We start from the raw sequence: 15,941 nt of genomic DNA on the forward strand, positions 1-15,941 counted from the left end.
AATGTATTCTTATATTCCATAAATAGATTACATATAATTTAAACATGTGCATTGTGCATTAGGTAGGACTGGTAAGCACGAATAATTTCGTACACTGACCCGACATTTCTTATCTCTATCGCACGCAGTACGCGTAAATGCAGTACTTGCACGAGAAAATCCGTTTACATAAAGAACTTATTAAAAGATAACAAGATAAACAATAGGCTACATGACTAATTTTCATTTATGGTATTAATCGATCGGGTTTGTTTTTAGGATCAAATGTCTATATGGGACCCATTGCATTAAAGCAACACAAAAGTCAGAAATATAGTCAAAGTCCGACAGTCGTACTTCACTCGCGAAACGGACCTAACAAAACGATAAGTGACCGTGACGTCACGGTCACTGAGAGTCCATCCTGTAGTATGGACAAAACAAGAAAATTGCGTTTTTGTCGGTGAAATATTGCGTTTATGTATATAGTTGCCGTACAATGTTTTTTTTGGATAAAATGTAAGGAATCGAATGGTACCCTTACTTTTAACGTTTTTGGAAGTTAAAAAAAACTTAAATGTTGAAACTTTCAGGTCCTGTATTTTTGTAACATTTCCATATATTATTTTAATATCCAAATTATTGTGATTAAAATTGCCCATTTGCTATCTATTTTACTAGATTTTGTTATAAAATTCAACACGTGTGTCATCATCCCTATTGCATGAGTTTTCAAATGTGATTACTGCATTTATTGTTAGTACGGCAGTCAGACAAGCGCCCGGACAAACATTGTGAACCTTGTTGTTTCAAGATATTAATCATGTTTGTTTGTTACAACATGATTTTTGTGTGAGTGCACGGCACGTTAGATCTGGTGATGTTCCCTGGCGGGATGGTGCGGCGGCGTGTTGTCGAGCAGGCACACCCAGTCGCGCAGGCGGCGCTCGCGCAGGAAGGCCTCGCGCGGCGCCGCGCGCGCCGCCTCGCCCGCGCCCGCGCCCGCGCCGGCGCCGGCCAGCAGCAGCGCGCCGCCCAGCCACGCCACGCAGTTCCAGTGCGAGGGAGCGGTGTGGAACTTCAGTGACGTTAGGTGAAGGCGTTCGCTGGAAAATGTTTTAGGGGTTAGAGATCCATCCCACTCCAATCCATTGATAGGTATCTAGCGACTGTGACCATACTTGTAGACGGGCTCGGTGAGCGCGTGCTGCAGCTCGGCCTTGAGCCGCGCGCGCAGGCCGGGAAGCGCGGCGCCGCCGCCGCACACAAGGATGTTATCCGCCAGGGCGCGCCGCACGTCGATGGGGCACTGGAAACAGGGTAACGGTAACGAATCAAATGATTTATTACATCCTAGCAATACCAAAAAAAATATATCGATATTGTAGGAAATATACTTGAATTTATTTTGTTTTGAAATCTATCGAAACCGAGCGGGTAGTTGGTGTAGCACCACTGTAAAACTAGGCTTGTACCTGCATGATGCACTGCAGCAGGAGGTCGGGCAGCGAGCTGTACTCGTTGTCGCGCAGGAACAGCGGCTCGGCGCTCAGCTCGCGCGCGCGCCCGGACACGGTGACGGCGCCGCCGGAAGGGAGCGGGTAGCGCACGCTCTTGGCTGGGGTTGGTGGGGAATCGGAGGCCCACTGTACAGCTCGATCGCGCGTTGTGACTAGGCAGGTTTTCACTGAAAGAATGAGAAATTTGATTGTCAAATGTTTAGTTAGAGCTAAAGTCAAACATCTTATCTTTTTTTAACCAAAAATTTGCCTAAAACTATTTACCCACTACTGATGGGCGATATCAGAATGTACTATATTTATTTGTTAATACAGAGTTTCTATGGCCAAATTCGGTTTCTAAACATCAGACCAGTTTGATGGTAACTACCATAACATTACATTATCACTGAAGTTTTACGTAGATTTAAACTTCATAGCTCAACTTGAAGCTGGGAACTGGCTTTGTAGTATATGCTCACCTGCAATATCTTCGAGCACAGTGGGGTCCAGGTTCAACTCTGTTTTGTTATCCTCGTCGAGGATGCGCGCAAGCTCGGCCCGCACCGCTAAAGCACCCAATGGGGCTGTCTGCAGTGCTTTTAGCACCACTGACCCATGGACCACTATAAAAACAAATACGCATGACATGAGCTTACAAATGAGCTTATCAGCTATTAAAAGCCACGTTTTACTGTATCAGTATGTGTTAACTGTTTACTGTGTAGAATTTCTAAAGCACTAACCTGCACAGACCTCGGCCTCGCGCGCGCCGATCTCGACGACGAGTACGATGGGCGCACCCAGTGTCAAAGCGCACAGGCGCGGAGTGTCGGCCCATGCGACGCCAGACACCTACAGCGCAAAACATTTTACATTGGTACCTAACCTAAGCGCAAAACATTTTACATTGGTACCTAACCCTAAGTGTGTGTAGGTAAGGCACCTTAGTAAAAAAGAATGCTCTCTTTTTAAAATAACCCTCTAATTAATAAATAACATTGACAAAAGTGAAACTGAAGGCTTGATTATTCTTAAAGATATTTTATAACAATTTTAAGTGATTTTATTATTATTCTTAAAATTCTTGTTGTTGATATCTCTCTCTATTTATTGATGTCTCCAAATATTTGTTGATATTTTAGGTAAAGCAGCTGTTTCATTAAAAATGTGCAGTAGTCGGCAACCTTTTAGCAGCCAAGGGTCACATAGCAGTTAACGAAGTGGACGCGGGCCGCACTTTGTTAATATTTGAGACTTTATCAGACATTGTCGTTTGACAATATTACATACAAAATAGCAATGGGGGCTCGCGGGCCGCAAGCGAGAGGTTCGCGGGCCACCTGTTGCCGACCACTGTGCTAGGGTACTTATATTAGTTTGTGTTTGTAAACAAAATATGTAGAAACATTATATTTATTGGAAATTATAGTTGGCAATAATTATGACAAATCTAATCAACTAATGATATCTTTTGAAAGAAGTTGCTATAAATTTTGAAAAGCTATATGGTATGAAGTTTACCTCATAGTGTGTGAAGAGCACCTTGGCAAGTGTTTCACGGAAAGCTGTGGGAGTCAGCAGTGACTCGGCCACAACCACACGCCTCTCTTTAGGGTTCACCAACACATGCCTGTAGATGGATATTCATAATAATTATATGTATGGGTTCCTGCAGGCGTTCTACATGACATTAAAGCTCTCCAAAGGGCCTCTATGTGTTGGATCTATATCCCCATGTAAGCCTATCAAAAGACTGGGATTTATAGGCCTGTGAAATCCAAAATATGTATAATATAAGTCATTTGTAGTTTTATTTTCTAAATCAAATTTCTTTGTAATTTTCACGAATTTCATACAGAAATGTTAGTGCAAAATGTACTGTTAGGATTAAAGATATTTTAGATTTCGAGACAGATTGTGTTGTCTTTCTGTAAATCTTTTGATTTTCATTCACACACTGATCTGCAATTCACCCATGTCTCATGTTGTGAAAAAACAGCATTAAAGGTAGAGAATACTGACAACAATAATGTTGGAAGGGGTGATGTCCAAGAGCTGAACACATACCTGCACCATAAAATACTATACTAACAGCAAATAAATCTGTAACAACCCTAGGATATGGTGTACTGCCATCTCGCCGAAATATTTTTCGCCTAATTTCACTTCCCAACTAACTTATTGCAGTACTTTTAGTTGGCAAACTAATGCTTAGCATATTATTATTTAGCATAATTTTTATTTGATCACAATTTTATTTAGCAGATGTTCGTTTTACCACGATTTATTTAGAAAAATAGTCAATAAGCAAATGTTTTATTATACCTAACTATTTATTGTTAAATAACGTTTGCCCAAATTGAAACTTCGCATACTTTTTATTTGATCACAATTATATTTAGCATTTTTTTTATGCCCGTAAAACGAAACTGCTCCCAGAGATAGGTAGGTTATGGTAATTTTTTTTTATGACTTGTAAAACGAAAGTGCTCCCAGAGATAGGTAGGTTTGGGTTATTTTTTTTTTGATGACCCTAAAACTGAAACTGCTCCCAGAGATAGGTAGGTTAGGGTTATTTTTTTATGACTCTAAAAACGAACCTGCACTCAGATTTAGGTAGGTTAGGGTTATTTTTTTTGATGACCCTAAAACCGAAACTGCACCCAGAAATAGGTAGGTTAGGGTTTTTTTTTGATGACCCTAAAACCGAATCTGCACCCAGAGAGGTTAGGGTTATTTTTTTTTTGATGACCCTAAAACCGAAACTGCTCCCAGAGATAGGTAAGTTAGGGTTATTTTTTTTATAACTCTAAAAACGAACCTGCACTCAGAGATAGGTAGGTTAGGGTTATTTTTTTTGATGACCCTAAAACCGAAACTGCACCCAGAGATAGGTAGGTTAGGGTTATTTTTTTTTGATGACCCTAAAACCGAATCAGCTCCCAGAGATAGGTAGGTTAGGGTTATTTTTTTATTGATGACCCTAAAACTGAAACTGCTCCCAGAGATAGGTAGGTTAGGGTTATTTTTTTATGACTCTAAAAACGAACCTGCACTCAGATTTAGGTAGGTTAGGGTTATTTTTTTTGATGACCCTAAAACCGAAACTGCACCCAGAAATAGGTAGGTTAGGGTTTTTTTTTTGATGACCCTAAAACCGAATCTGCACCCAGAGAGGTTAGGGTTATTTTTTTTTGATGACCCTAAAACCGAAACTGCTCCCAGAGATAGGTAAGTTAGGGTTATTTTTTTATGATTCTAAAAACGAACCTGCACTCAGAGATAGGTAGGTTAGGGTTATTTTTTTTGATGACCCTAAAACCGAAACTGCACCCAGAGATAGGTAGGTTAGGGTTATTTTTTTTTGATGACCCTAAAACCGAATCTGCTCCCAGAGATAGGTAGGTTAGGGTTATTTTTTTTAATGACTCTAAAACCGAAACTGCTCCCAGAGATAGGTAGGTTATTCACAATATTAGGCGAAAAATAATTTATGCCTATCAATACATTCGACATAACAATAAAAGACATTTTGAAACATGACCAACTAAATATTTTGCCATACAATAATATTGTAAATAATCATTTGCGACATGTTATATATGGGAAACATTGGTTTGCCATCTGATAGTTTTGCCAAATGATACAATGGGAAAAATAGTTTGGGAAGTGATAATTTGCCATACAATTTTAGGCCACATATTAGTAAACCCTAGGATATAAATTATCCTAGGGTTGATATAATATTATTATGTGAACTTTCTTCTGCTTTCATACATTTGGTTAATGTTCATTTGTGTTAAATATTGTGGAAATTAAAATTCGGCTGGGCAGAGCTGAAGGAGGCCACGCTGGGCCACAAAAAACGGAAATACCTTCTGAGAGCCCCATGTCCCTGAGAAGGGATAGCAGGATACTATCATCATCATTGTGGAAATTGTAATTTTTTTTTTTATGTAAGTGGTATCAAACCTGCTTTCCTATAAAAATAGTACTTTTTGCTAAGTAACTAATTCCTTACCTGAAGTAGAGTAGATGCAGCATGTGCACCAGGTTGTCATATAGCTCATCTTCATTGGCATAGTCATAGACTCTTTTGAACCGGCGCAGCTCAGGGCTCCAGAACTGTGAGCGTATGATGCAGCGAGGTGCTGCCTCGCCCGTGAAACCAAACCTAAGCACATGGGAATACATATATCATTTCAACTTATAGAATTTTTATTATAAAAATTTTTATTTGTGGCAAAATTCCAACTATCATTTTAGAAGTTTTCAGAGTCCACATTAGTGCCTTCAGACAGTATCACTAGCAGAAAACTCTCCTTATAACACTGTTGATGTATTTTTTCTTGTTTAAGGGGTACTTACTTCGTATACTCTGAACCGAGATCGAGCACCACTGCTTGCTTTTCCTGGATGAGTGCGATTCCCTCGTACAATGCCATTTTATCTCTTGGCTTATTGCTGCTGTGGCCTTATACTATAAACATGAATATATACATTATTTAGACTTATTAAATAGAAAATAAACTTTCGTCAAGCTTGACCAACCAACAATAAAACTATTGTTATTGTCAAACATAAAAGTAAAACGTCAAAATGTGACATTATTGATGACGTCATGATATTGCAATGTTGGTGCCTTTGAACTTCGTCGAATGTCGATTATTTGTCTCTGTCGCTCTTGGGCATTTGAGGCTTAAAGAGGGAGAGATTAAACAGCTTTTCGATTTTCGTGGGTAATATCCCTATGTTGCTACTTGTAATAATATTTCAAACTGTTCGGCTTACAGGTTTAAACGCAGAAATAGTAAATATAGTTGGTCAAGCAGATCTTGTCGGTAGAAAAAGGCGGCAAATTTGAAAAATGTAGGCGCGAAGGGATATCATTTCATAGAAAATTTGAATTTCGCGCCTTTTTCTACTGACAAGATTTGCTTGACCATCTATACAGCCGTATTCGAACAATGAGATACGTCGAATACTAGATATTGAAACGATATGGATTAGACATAGAGGTACAATAACTAGAGATGACACGAGGGAGGGGCCAAACGACCGAACGAGATGCACTTATGGAAATTTCAGTAAGAGTAGCAGAGAAAGGGGTATTATTGCTTGTCCTTGTCACAGTCTCACTTTTTGTTTGTTCCCCACCAAAAATTTAGTATGGTTTAAGGTGGGCAACAAATAACCTGACCGAATTACGTAGATTGTTTTTGGTTTGTTGTCAGGAATGTTAATATTGTCGCTTTGCGTATGTTTTGTCCCTCACGGAGGCACGCGTATAGCTCATCTATGTAATACTAGGTCTATGGGATTAGATATGTCAGTGTCAAACAAGTGTCAAAAGTGACGTGTTTGTTTGAAGAAACGTCAATTTTGACACTTGTTTGACACTGACATATCCAATCCATATCGTTTCGATATCTAGTATTTGACGTATCTCATTGCTCGAATACGGCTGATAGTTACTGATTTTTAAAAAGCGTTTACGTAAAGATCTTTTCACCTCAGCAGCTCGAACAAGGGTACTTTGCTTCTTAAAAACAGTGAGCAAAATGCGATTTTGCTCACTAAGTCATTTTGTCTCACTCAGTGAGCAAAATTGCATTTTGCTCACTGAGTGGGACAAATAGAGTGAGCAAAATCGCATTTTGCTCACTGAGTGAGACAAAATGTCATTCAAGTGACCTTTATAGTCAAATGTCATTTCAACATGCGGGGTCTAATACAAGTTCGATATACTTGGGTTCTATTATCTGTGTCCCCTCTAGGTATGTTCTCACTGCTTAGGGTGAAAAATTTTGTGTACTACACGAGATCAAAGTTATTTACATCTCGTGCGCTTTTGAATCCCTTACTACGCTCAAGATTCTAAATTAGATTCACTCGCTACGCTCGTGAATCTATTATAGAATCTTTCGCTTGCACGGGACTCAAAATAAGTACTCGAAGAAATATCAAACTTTGATCTCTTGTTGTACAAATAACTATTTTCTAATGCTAAAAAAACGAAGCATAGTGAGTATTAGAATTTATTTTATAGAATTTTATTTTCTATATTCTTTGGCGTTGGACTGCCCTGCCCGCTCGTTAGCACCTCGCAAGTTATCGGTCCGTACCCGTAGTAAGCTGCACATCTATAAAGTGTGTATCCGTACAGTATTCTCATATGCCTCGGTTGCTTTCGCCCAGGCCTCCCCCCGCCAGCTGAAGAGCCTACAGGTGCTACAAAATAAATTCTTGCGGAAGTTGGTTGGGGCGCCGTGGTATGTGAGAAACATTGCTTGTACTTCATTCTATTCTCATTTAGAGAGGTATGAGCGGCCGTGCCCGCCTTTCGGCTGCGACGGCTGTGGCGGGTATGTGAGAAACAATGACCTGCACAAAGACTTAAAATTAACAACTGTGGCTCAACACTTTAAAGTGTTGAGCAGACGCTACTTTGACAAAGCGTCCAATCATGTCAACGATCTTATAAGTCGTGCCTCGGAATACATTCCCGAGCTTCCGCCCAGGAAACGTGTGCGTCGTCCGAGGCACGTCTTGTTGGATCCTGAAGATCAAACAACGATGGACCAAATAAGAGAGGCAAAAATCGACAAAGGTAGGCTTGTGGCGAATAGTGGGAATACCCTACTGTTCGCTACAAGCCTAATCTGCGCAGACCTGTGGGATTCTACTCTCGCCGCCCCCATTGGGAAAATAACAGATCGTGCAGGAGTTAAATACTATTATTAGTAGGTAACTCCTGTCTCTCATAACATTCTGAAATGGCCTTATTGTTTTGCTACGAGTTAACTTCTCTTCTCTATTCTTTGCTTTTCTCTATTCCTTATCTCTGTAAATTTCCTTTCCCTTTCGTCCTTGGTGGTGACGTGGCCGTTTTGGCCACGACACCAATCCCTACAAAAAAAAAGCAGTCGCTGGTCACTGTGTCGACCAAACTGTGTAATTATTAAAAAAAAATCGTTAGCACCTCGTTAGTAATAAAAAAAATGTAAGTAAAGATATATGTATTCTCTTTGGTAATGATGACATGAAGTCATGATTGTCATGAAACAATAATTTTGGATCACAACCAAATCACAACACACTTTTTATTTATTCTATTTTTCATAACACGTTTTGAAAAATTTCAAGAGAATTTTGTAACAAATGTTTTTGACCGAAGCGCTAAATCTTTCAAGAGTTTTTTGGTAATTTTTTTTGTAATTTTCTTATTTAACTTAACAATTTTAAAAAATGCAGTGAATACGGACCAAACAAGATACGAAGAGGAACCGATGTAAAGAGTTGAAAACATGCGAATAATTTACTATAGAACATTTTGAATAAAAAAACCTGGCTAACGCCAGCTATTGAATAGGTAAGAAATTACATATAAAATTTGTAGCGCAGTACCGCACTGTTGTTTCTCGCCGGCGGTTTTATTTCAAAACAATTCTAGGCTCTTAAGTGTTTTATAAGTGCGTTCTCGGGGTTGCATTTGAATTACGCATTGGGAGGGGGGAGGGCGAGGGGGGTATTCGTATACATATTTTTGAGCACTTTGTCCGTATACATGTTTTTGACCACTGTATTTCTTTTTTGACAGCGAGTCGGGTGTGTTGTGAACGCAAGATACCTAACACTCCTCCTCGCTTCGCTCGTCGTCGTACCTAATGGTGACTCTGGCACTGTATTTTGTTTTTGACCACTGTATTTCGTAACTTCAAACACGTATAAAAAAAAACTACGCGTCTCCTAGACACAAATCGGGTGTCATTTGAAAGGGGGTGACCAACCCCTATAAAATGCCCCCCCCCTCTCCCTGTAATGCGTGATTCAAATGCCAACCCGCGTTCTCAATCAAACTTTTGGCATTGTAGAAAACTGCCCATTGTTGTGCTTTAGACTGGCTTTAGAATAAGATCAGTAGGTAAGTATATTATAATGATCATTGATTTATCAACAGTGTCCTGTCGTCGCACATGATACGAGTATCCCGGCCGCGATTGCTGGCCGCGCGGCCGCTGCTGGTCCGGTATCCGGCGCCGGTATCCGCACTGTCTCCGCGTACACAGCGCCCATCGTGGCTAAAAACACGGCCGGTGCTACGAGCGAATGATGCCGCCGGGCGCCGCCGCTGCTGCATCGGCTGTGTCGCTAAACTAGTCGACTCCTTCCTTATTAATTACTCATAAGTATGTATAAGTGATCATGTTAATTCCGATTGAATTGTTCATGCATACGTTTAGAATTATTTTTATCGTGTTTACTTCTACTTTAACTTTGTTTAACGGTTTTTCCATCATACCTAAAATTTCGCTAATTAACCCTGTAACTCTTCGACCGTCAAAGACGTCCACAGGGACGCACAGTTACATTTATTCATTCCAATAAGGTTTACTTTGGAATGTTATATAAAATAGCCGTGGCGTAAACGCCATGTGACTCCCCTGCAGCCATGCAGCTGCAAGCGTCATCAGGCGGCCTTTATGCTTGTTTGTCACCGAGTTGGTTTAAAAAAGTATCTCGATAACTTTTTTATAACATTCTAACACAATTAAACATTGTGCGTAGATAACGTACACATTAAAAAAAATGTAAATATAAGAAATTATTCCATACGTTTTGTAGACGAAAGCCATAATGTAAATACGAAAAAAATCTTCTAAATGTGACTTTACTCATGTATACAGAGACAAAGTACGAATAATGGACAATATTCCTATAGGTACTTAATGATTTATTTTACATACCTAATAAATAGTTCAGTCAGAATGACATGAATTCATTGATATAGAATAAGAACTGGATACCCAATCAGCCGCAAAAAATGGCCCCGCAAAAGTAACGTTAAAACAGATCACGCGTTACTTTTTCGTTTAGTCTTGTATGGACCGCTCAAATGTGAAGTTGTCAACAATGTCGTTAAAATATGCAAAAATAACAATGATAAAACAAGGAAAAAGCATGGAATGTATTTCTTTCGGTTAGTGCTTTGGATAGCATTACATAATTTATGTAATCTGGTGGTAATTTCATGGTTTTGATTAAATTATTTTTCATATCTCATGCTCTGAAAGTGGGTCGTTGTTGTTCTAAAAGGTGCGCAGAAAGTGATACGTTTATGCTCTAGCGCAGAAAAGTGGTGTACTCCTCTGCGTCCCCGTCCCACGAACAACTGGGTGGAAACAAAATGGAAAAATAGTGTCTTTATTTCCTCGCCAGGAACAATTGGTAATTGTTTAATTTTACTAATCCCACGTTGATCCTTTGATTTATAAAAAATTATGTAAGTAAATTGTTAAAAACAAATTATTCTTGATTTCTTTCGTTGAATTCTATTTACTCGATTTCATAAGGCGGGAACCAAAAGGAGTACACCAAAAATATTTTTTTAAACCTTACGCTTGCGTAAATGAGCAAAGGCAGAATCTTATACAGCCACAGTTAAATGTTTGTACGATATTAAATTGGTTTTTAAAGTTATTTAGCACTATATTCATGAAAATAAAATAAAATACAAGATAAAAAATTCTTATATTATTAATTAAATTGTTATTTAATATTTAAAATACTTTTATTATGTTATTACGTGGTGCGGCGCACCAAGGTCGCGGTGCGGTCCGGTAGTCTGTTGCGGCTTTTAGAACGAAAAAGTATAAAATTAAAAAGTAAGAGGCAATCCCGCTAATTTTCATACTATAATGAACAAATCATTTTAAAATTACTGCAGTTTGTTAAAAAATGTGTTTTCGTAAATATTCCAATCTAAATGATTTTCGCTAGGGGTTATTAATCTTCACACATGTAAAGTCTCCGATTGCAAGTAAGTCCTAAGGAAAAAAATCATGGCGGTACTATTGGGTACTTCAATTACTGATTTTGCGAAATTGCCTTGTCTTGTTTGGTTTCCTCGCATTCGATATGAAAAGTAGTGTGTTTAACTCGGGTGAAAGGCACCATTTCCGTCTCGGACTATTGGCGCTCTCACTGCGTTCGAGCGCCAAACTACCTCGACAGAAATGGGTGCCTTTCAACCCTTGGTTAACAATCTACTATTGTTAGTACCAAAGAAGGGATGTGAAGGAACAAAAATCTAATGAGTCGATGTGAGGTTAATACTTTATTATTTTTATATGGAATTCGTAACATATAATATTATGTTTAAATTCAAGATTTCCAAGAAAACCTATGCGACGTGCAGAGTGGACTGCTATTATAGCAAGAGATAGGGGTGATGCAGTTTTAAACAAAGGCAAAACGGCACTTGTGTGTTCAGCCCATTTCCTTGCTTCCGACATATACACGACCAATAAGGTCATCGACTAACTGTAAATGCTAAACCTGTCTGAACACAGTGACAACCACAGGATTTTTTTATAAAGACCATAACCAATCAGTACCAGTAGCGACCTAAATGTCCCCGTGCACTATATTGCAAAGAACTAAAGCGCGAGGAGTATTATGTAGATCTAAAATACACAGTTATTTAATAAGTTGAATTTATTTCAAGGAAAATAGTATTTAAAGACGAATGCTTACTTATTAAAAATAAATTTGTTTTATGATAACTTACAAGGGTTGTTACCATGAAATAATTTTATTTGAACTCCCGATCAAATTAAATTTGTTTCATTTATTACTTTGATTTTTCTGTACAGTAATACCACAGAATAATTAATAGTACTACCGTACAGAAAGGAAACTTCCTACAAAAACGAAGTTTGACAGCGGTTCAGGGTCGAATCATGCTGTCCCTTTCTAATAGATGGCACTATCCCTTTCGGCTATTTAGGGTTGTCAAAAATCAAGTGATTATCTTATCTGTGGTCGTGCACGCAAAAGGAAGTCAAGTGGTGCCAACCCTAATAATTGCTCGGAGCAATGCTGAGCCGAGCGGAGCCGAGTTTGACCGAAGTCATGAGTTTCGCACCCCTGGTAATACCTATTAAAATGTACCAAAGGGACTCTATTCGTTCATTATTCTCGTTTGACGTTGTTTGACGTAAATACAATGGTGACGTTACGTTTAGTGCCATCGGACTTAAAAGTTTTAACAGTGTTGGTACTAATGTTTACAAATTTGACACTTAATGCTTACGACAGTAAGTTCTTTTCCGTACAAAATATTTATCTTGACTCAAAATTTACGTAAGCGTTTTTATCATCAATGCAAATTTTCCGCTAATGTCATTCTGACCCACATTTTGTTGACGTTTTTGTTCCGCTCTGTGTGTCTATTTCTAATATTAAGTCAGTGCATGAATTTTAAATTGCTTATTTCACTCAACGATTTCAAAAGTAAAGATAGGTATAATTTCGACCGAATATTTTCGTTTTACTTCTATCTAGTCTAGGGTTGCCATAAGTGTGGGGACTCAGACCGGGACATTTAAAGAATAATCGGCCAAGAGCATGTCGGGCCATGCTCAGTGTAGGGTTTCGTTGTTTCCATTCTGTCAAAATAGGCCAAATGGGGACTATTAGTGGGCAAGTATCATGTAAGTAGGTACATTACAAGCATAAGGAAGTACTTTTACTAAGAAAAGATTTTTTTTGCAATAGGTAACTCAAAAAGGACTGACCGATCATGTTCGCTGAGATAGTTTTCATTGAAAGTATTTATTAAGTTTTTTTTTCATATTTTTGGACCCATGGTTCAAAAAAATAATTTTTGGAGACCCGTATGGATTCGTTTTGAAAGACCTATCCAAGGATACACCACACTATTGGTACAGTTACTTGCAATAATATTTTACTCTTCGAAGGCCGCAAAAATATGTGACACGCTCTTATAGCTCTACAAATAAGATCGTGCCAGATATTTATGCGGCCTTCGTTGTGTAACATATTATTGCAGGTAACTACGCGTCTCCTAGACACAAATTTTTTCAAAACTTTTATTAGAAATTTTTACAAAGCATAAATTTTTATCCAAATAAAGCATATTGTATGGGAGGTACCCCATAAAATTTTTTTTATAGTTTTTCTTTTACCACCATAATTCCACTAACCCGTGGAATGGTGGAACATGCACGTTATATTGTTTTAAATTTTACCATTTTACCTTTATTTTTCTTAATTTGTTGATTTTCAATGTTATTCTAAAACTTATTTTGATCTTATTCCGCTGAGAAGGGCTTTAGAAAGTGAAAAAGAATTACGATAGTTATTTTACCATTTTTTATTAGTTTTCAATAAAGAAGGAAGTACGAGAAAATTTTGTTACTTAACAATTGCTTAACTTATTTAAAAAAAACTTTAAGAAAAATTTCTACAAGTAGTACCTATACATTTACTGACATGTTTAAAATACACCATTTTTTTTTATTGTCACGTACTCGCTTTTTCACGAAAACGAAGCGCGGAGGGCTGTGTTCAGCGTTGAATAAAAAGTAAAAATAATGGAGATAGAGTTCTGCAAGTACCTATAGACTTTTTTATAGGAAATATCCTCCACTTTTATAATATTAATTTGCTTTCTTAAATATTAATACTTTTTGAGATATTGGGGAAATAAGAAATATCTATTTTTTCCCCCCTTTTTTTTTATAACTTTTGATATTTTGGTATGCGTGTGCGTGTGGTGAAATAAACGCATCCAATACATTTTTCTAGACAACATTACGAATCTAATGAGTATATAATGAGGTATCACACGTATTTTTAGGAGTAGTAGTTATCTCTATTTTTCACCATTTCAGTTTCTCGAGTAGACTAAATATGTAAATTCGTAAAAAGTGAACGGAAAAGTGTCAGCGCTTACATCGATCTATCCACGTACGATTAGATAGCCTAGCTAGTTAGTCGTGTTTATTGTTGGTATATATTTACCAAGTCCAGCCCAGCCCCCTACTAAGTAACTAAGATCTTTAAACCGGGATAATTGGCTTATCGGCCGGGACACCGGGACACCATGCTTCAAACCGGGACATGTCCCGGCGTACCGGGACGTATGGCAACCCTAATCTAGTCTAGCCATCAATTCTGATACAACTGATACAAAAATTTAACTAAGACACTACGATTTTAAAATTATTTCATTAGGTTTTATACACCTAATAAAGGGGTTACTTACAAACGAATGAAAAATGCGTAGTGATTACTCCATGTTGTCATCCCTCGCCTAGATCTGAGGGTTTGGGAAAATTTCAATAATGAAAATAACACAACTCACTTTTGTAACTAATTAAATTTATTTTACACAAATTCCGCTATAATACATATTTACAAACATAAAAACGAATCGGACATTGTCACTTTAGGTAAAAAAAGCTTGAGCAGATCAGCGGCCCCGGGGGCCGGCGCACCGCGTCTATCTACTACACTTACAGTTAAGAGCCAGGGAACCAGCGCTCGCGCATACGCGGTGCTTAGCGTGCAGCGTAGTAATAAATATGAAGAGCGCCAACTTCCAGGACGGGTGTCCTTACGTTGGTGGCGCCAGTGGTCGCGGAAAGCAATTAGGAACTTTTTCTTCAGAATTATGTACCTAACACACTAAAAGTTCTTCTCTCTACTACTGAAGTAAATAACAATTTCATACATCTTCAACAACGTCAGCTATCTCGACAAGTTGTTACTTCACTTTTAATATTTTCAATCACAGCTTTTTCGAAATATGTAATAGATAAACGAAATAAAGCATATCATTAATTTATAGCTACATATTTACACTGCTATTACATGTCTCGAAAAATTAAAGCTGCTTAATATATTATCTACATATTATTGGGATTTGAGAAACATCGTCTCGAGGTTCGGTGGTTTCTTATTCTAGAGGGATCAAGGGTCGGGAAAGGCGCCAGCGCCGGAGTAAAGAGAGAGCGTGGCGCCGGCGCTACACGGGCGCGGCGCTCGTTCCCTGGCGCGTCAGTCCCTGGCTCCCTGCGCGGCGTTCGCGCACTACACTAGTACACTAGCATTGTTCTACGCGTGAGGCGGTTAGATGATGGAGGTGATCAGTCGCGCCTTGAAGTTGACTATCCGCTCTGAGGTCTGTGCCAGTCTCAGGATGAGGTCCTGGATCAGGTTGGCGATGCCGCGGTTGGCGATGATGAACAACCGCGTGATGGGGCCGGGGACACCCTCGGTGAGGTTGTCACCCTTAGCGGCACTATCGTCTCCTTCAGTGTCGGAGCCTCCCCCGATAGCTTCGCCACCGCCCGACGAGCCACCCGAGGACCCGGCTACCAGCTGTAAAATATAAAACGCAGGTTAAGAATGGGCATGAACCGTATACTTGCGACACGCCGCTCGCCGTTCGTGCAATACGCCCTCGATATATTTGCCAACTGCGGCATATATAATTAGCCGATGGCAGAAACAATGTTATTGGCTATTCAAATTTTTAACGAGCAACGTGTTGCAAAGTTATGAAATGTTAGTCGTCCGAGCGGCGCTTCGGAAGCAGCGCGCTCGAGCGAGTAGGTATTAGCGGCCGTTGCGCAAGCGACACGTAATATC

The 15,941-nt window shown here is 38.9% G+C and overlaps 2 protein-coding genes and 1 long non-coding RNA gene across 6 annotated transcripts in view; 1 reads left to right on the top strand and 2 right to left on the bottom strand.

Annotated features, from left to right (window-relative positions):
* Window positions 1-42: 42 nt before the first annotated feature.
* Window positions 43-6,048, bottom strand: LOC134790981 (actin-related protein 10). The gene is made up of 8 exons (XM_063762023.1): window positions 5,850-6,048; window positions 5,503-5,655; window positions 3,003-3,111; window positions 2,225-2,333; window positions 1,961-2,104; window positions 1,455-1,666; window positions 1,161-1,288; window positions 43-1,085 (listed from the first exon to the last, which is right to left on the bottom strand). Exons 1-8 carry the CDS (start codon window positions 5,924-5,926, stop codon window positions 848-850), a joined length of 1,170 nt encoding a protein of 389 aa, XP_063618093.1. The 5' UTR covers window positions 5,927-6,048; the 3' UTR covers window positions 43-847.
* A 2,497-nt stretch (window positions 6,049-8,545) lies between these two features.
* On the top strand, window positions 8,546-11,040 carry LOC134797685 (uncharacterized). Its single transcript, XR_010145103.1, has 2 exons — window positions 8,546-8,853; window positions 9,442-11,040. It is a non-coding gene; the product is annotated as an uncharacterized LOC134797685 (long non-coding RNA).
* A 3,612-nt stretch (window positions 11,041-14,652) lies between these two features.
* Window positions 14,653-15,941, bottom strand: part of LOC134790989 (synaptonemal complex protein 4) — a 32,134-nt gene continuing 30,845 nt past the window's right edge. For all 4 annotated transcript variants that reach the window (XM_063762059.1, XM_063762035.1, XM_063762044.1 and 1 more), the window contains one exon: window positions 14,653-15,671. In XM_063762059.1, the coding sequence (XP_063618129.1) occupies window positions 15,420-15,671 (252 nt within the window). In that variant the 3' untranslated portion in view covers window positions 14,653-15,419. The remainder of the gene's footprint in view (window positions 15,672-15,941) is intronic.

Source organism: Cydia splendana, chromosome 1 (genome assembly GCF_910591565.1).
Source record: "Cydia splendana chromosome 1, ilCydSple1.2, whole genome shotgun sequence".
In the NCBI taxonomy this organism is placed as follows: Eukaryota; Metazoa; Arthropoda; class Insecta; order Lepidoptera; family Tortricidae; genus Cydia; species Cydia splendana.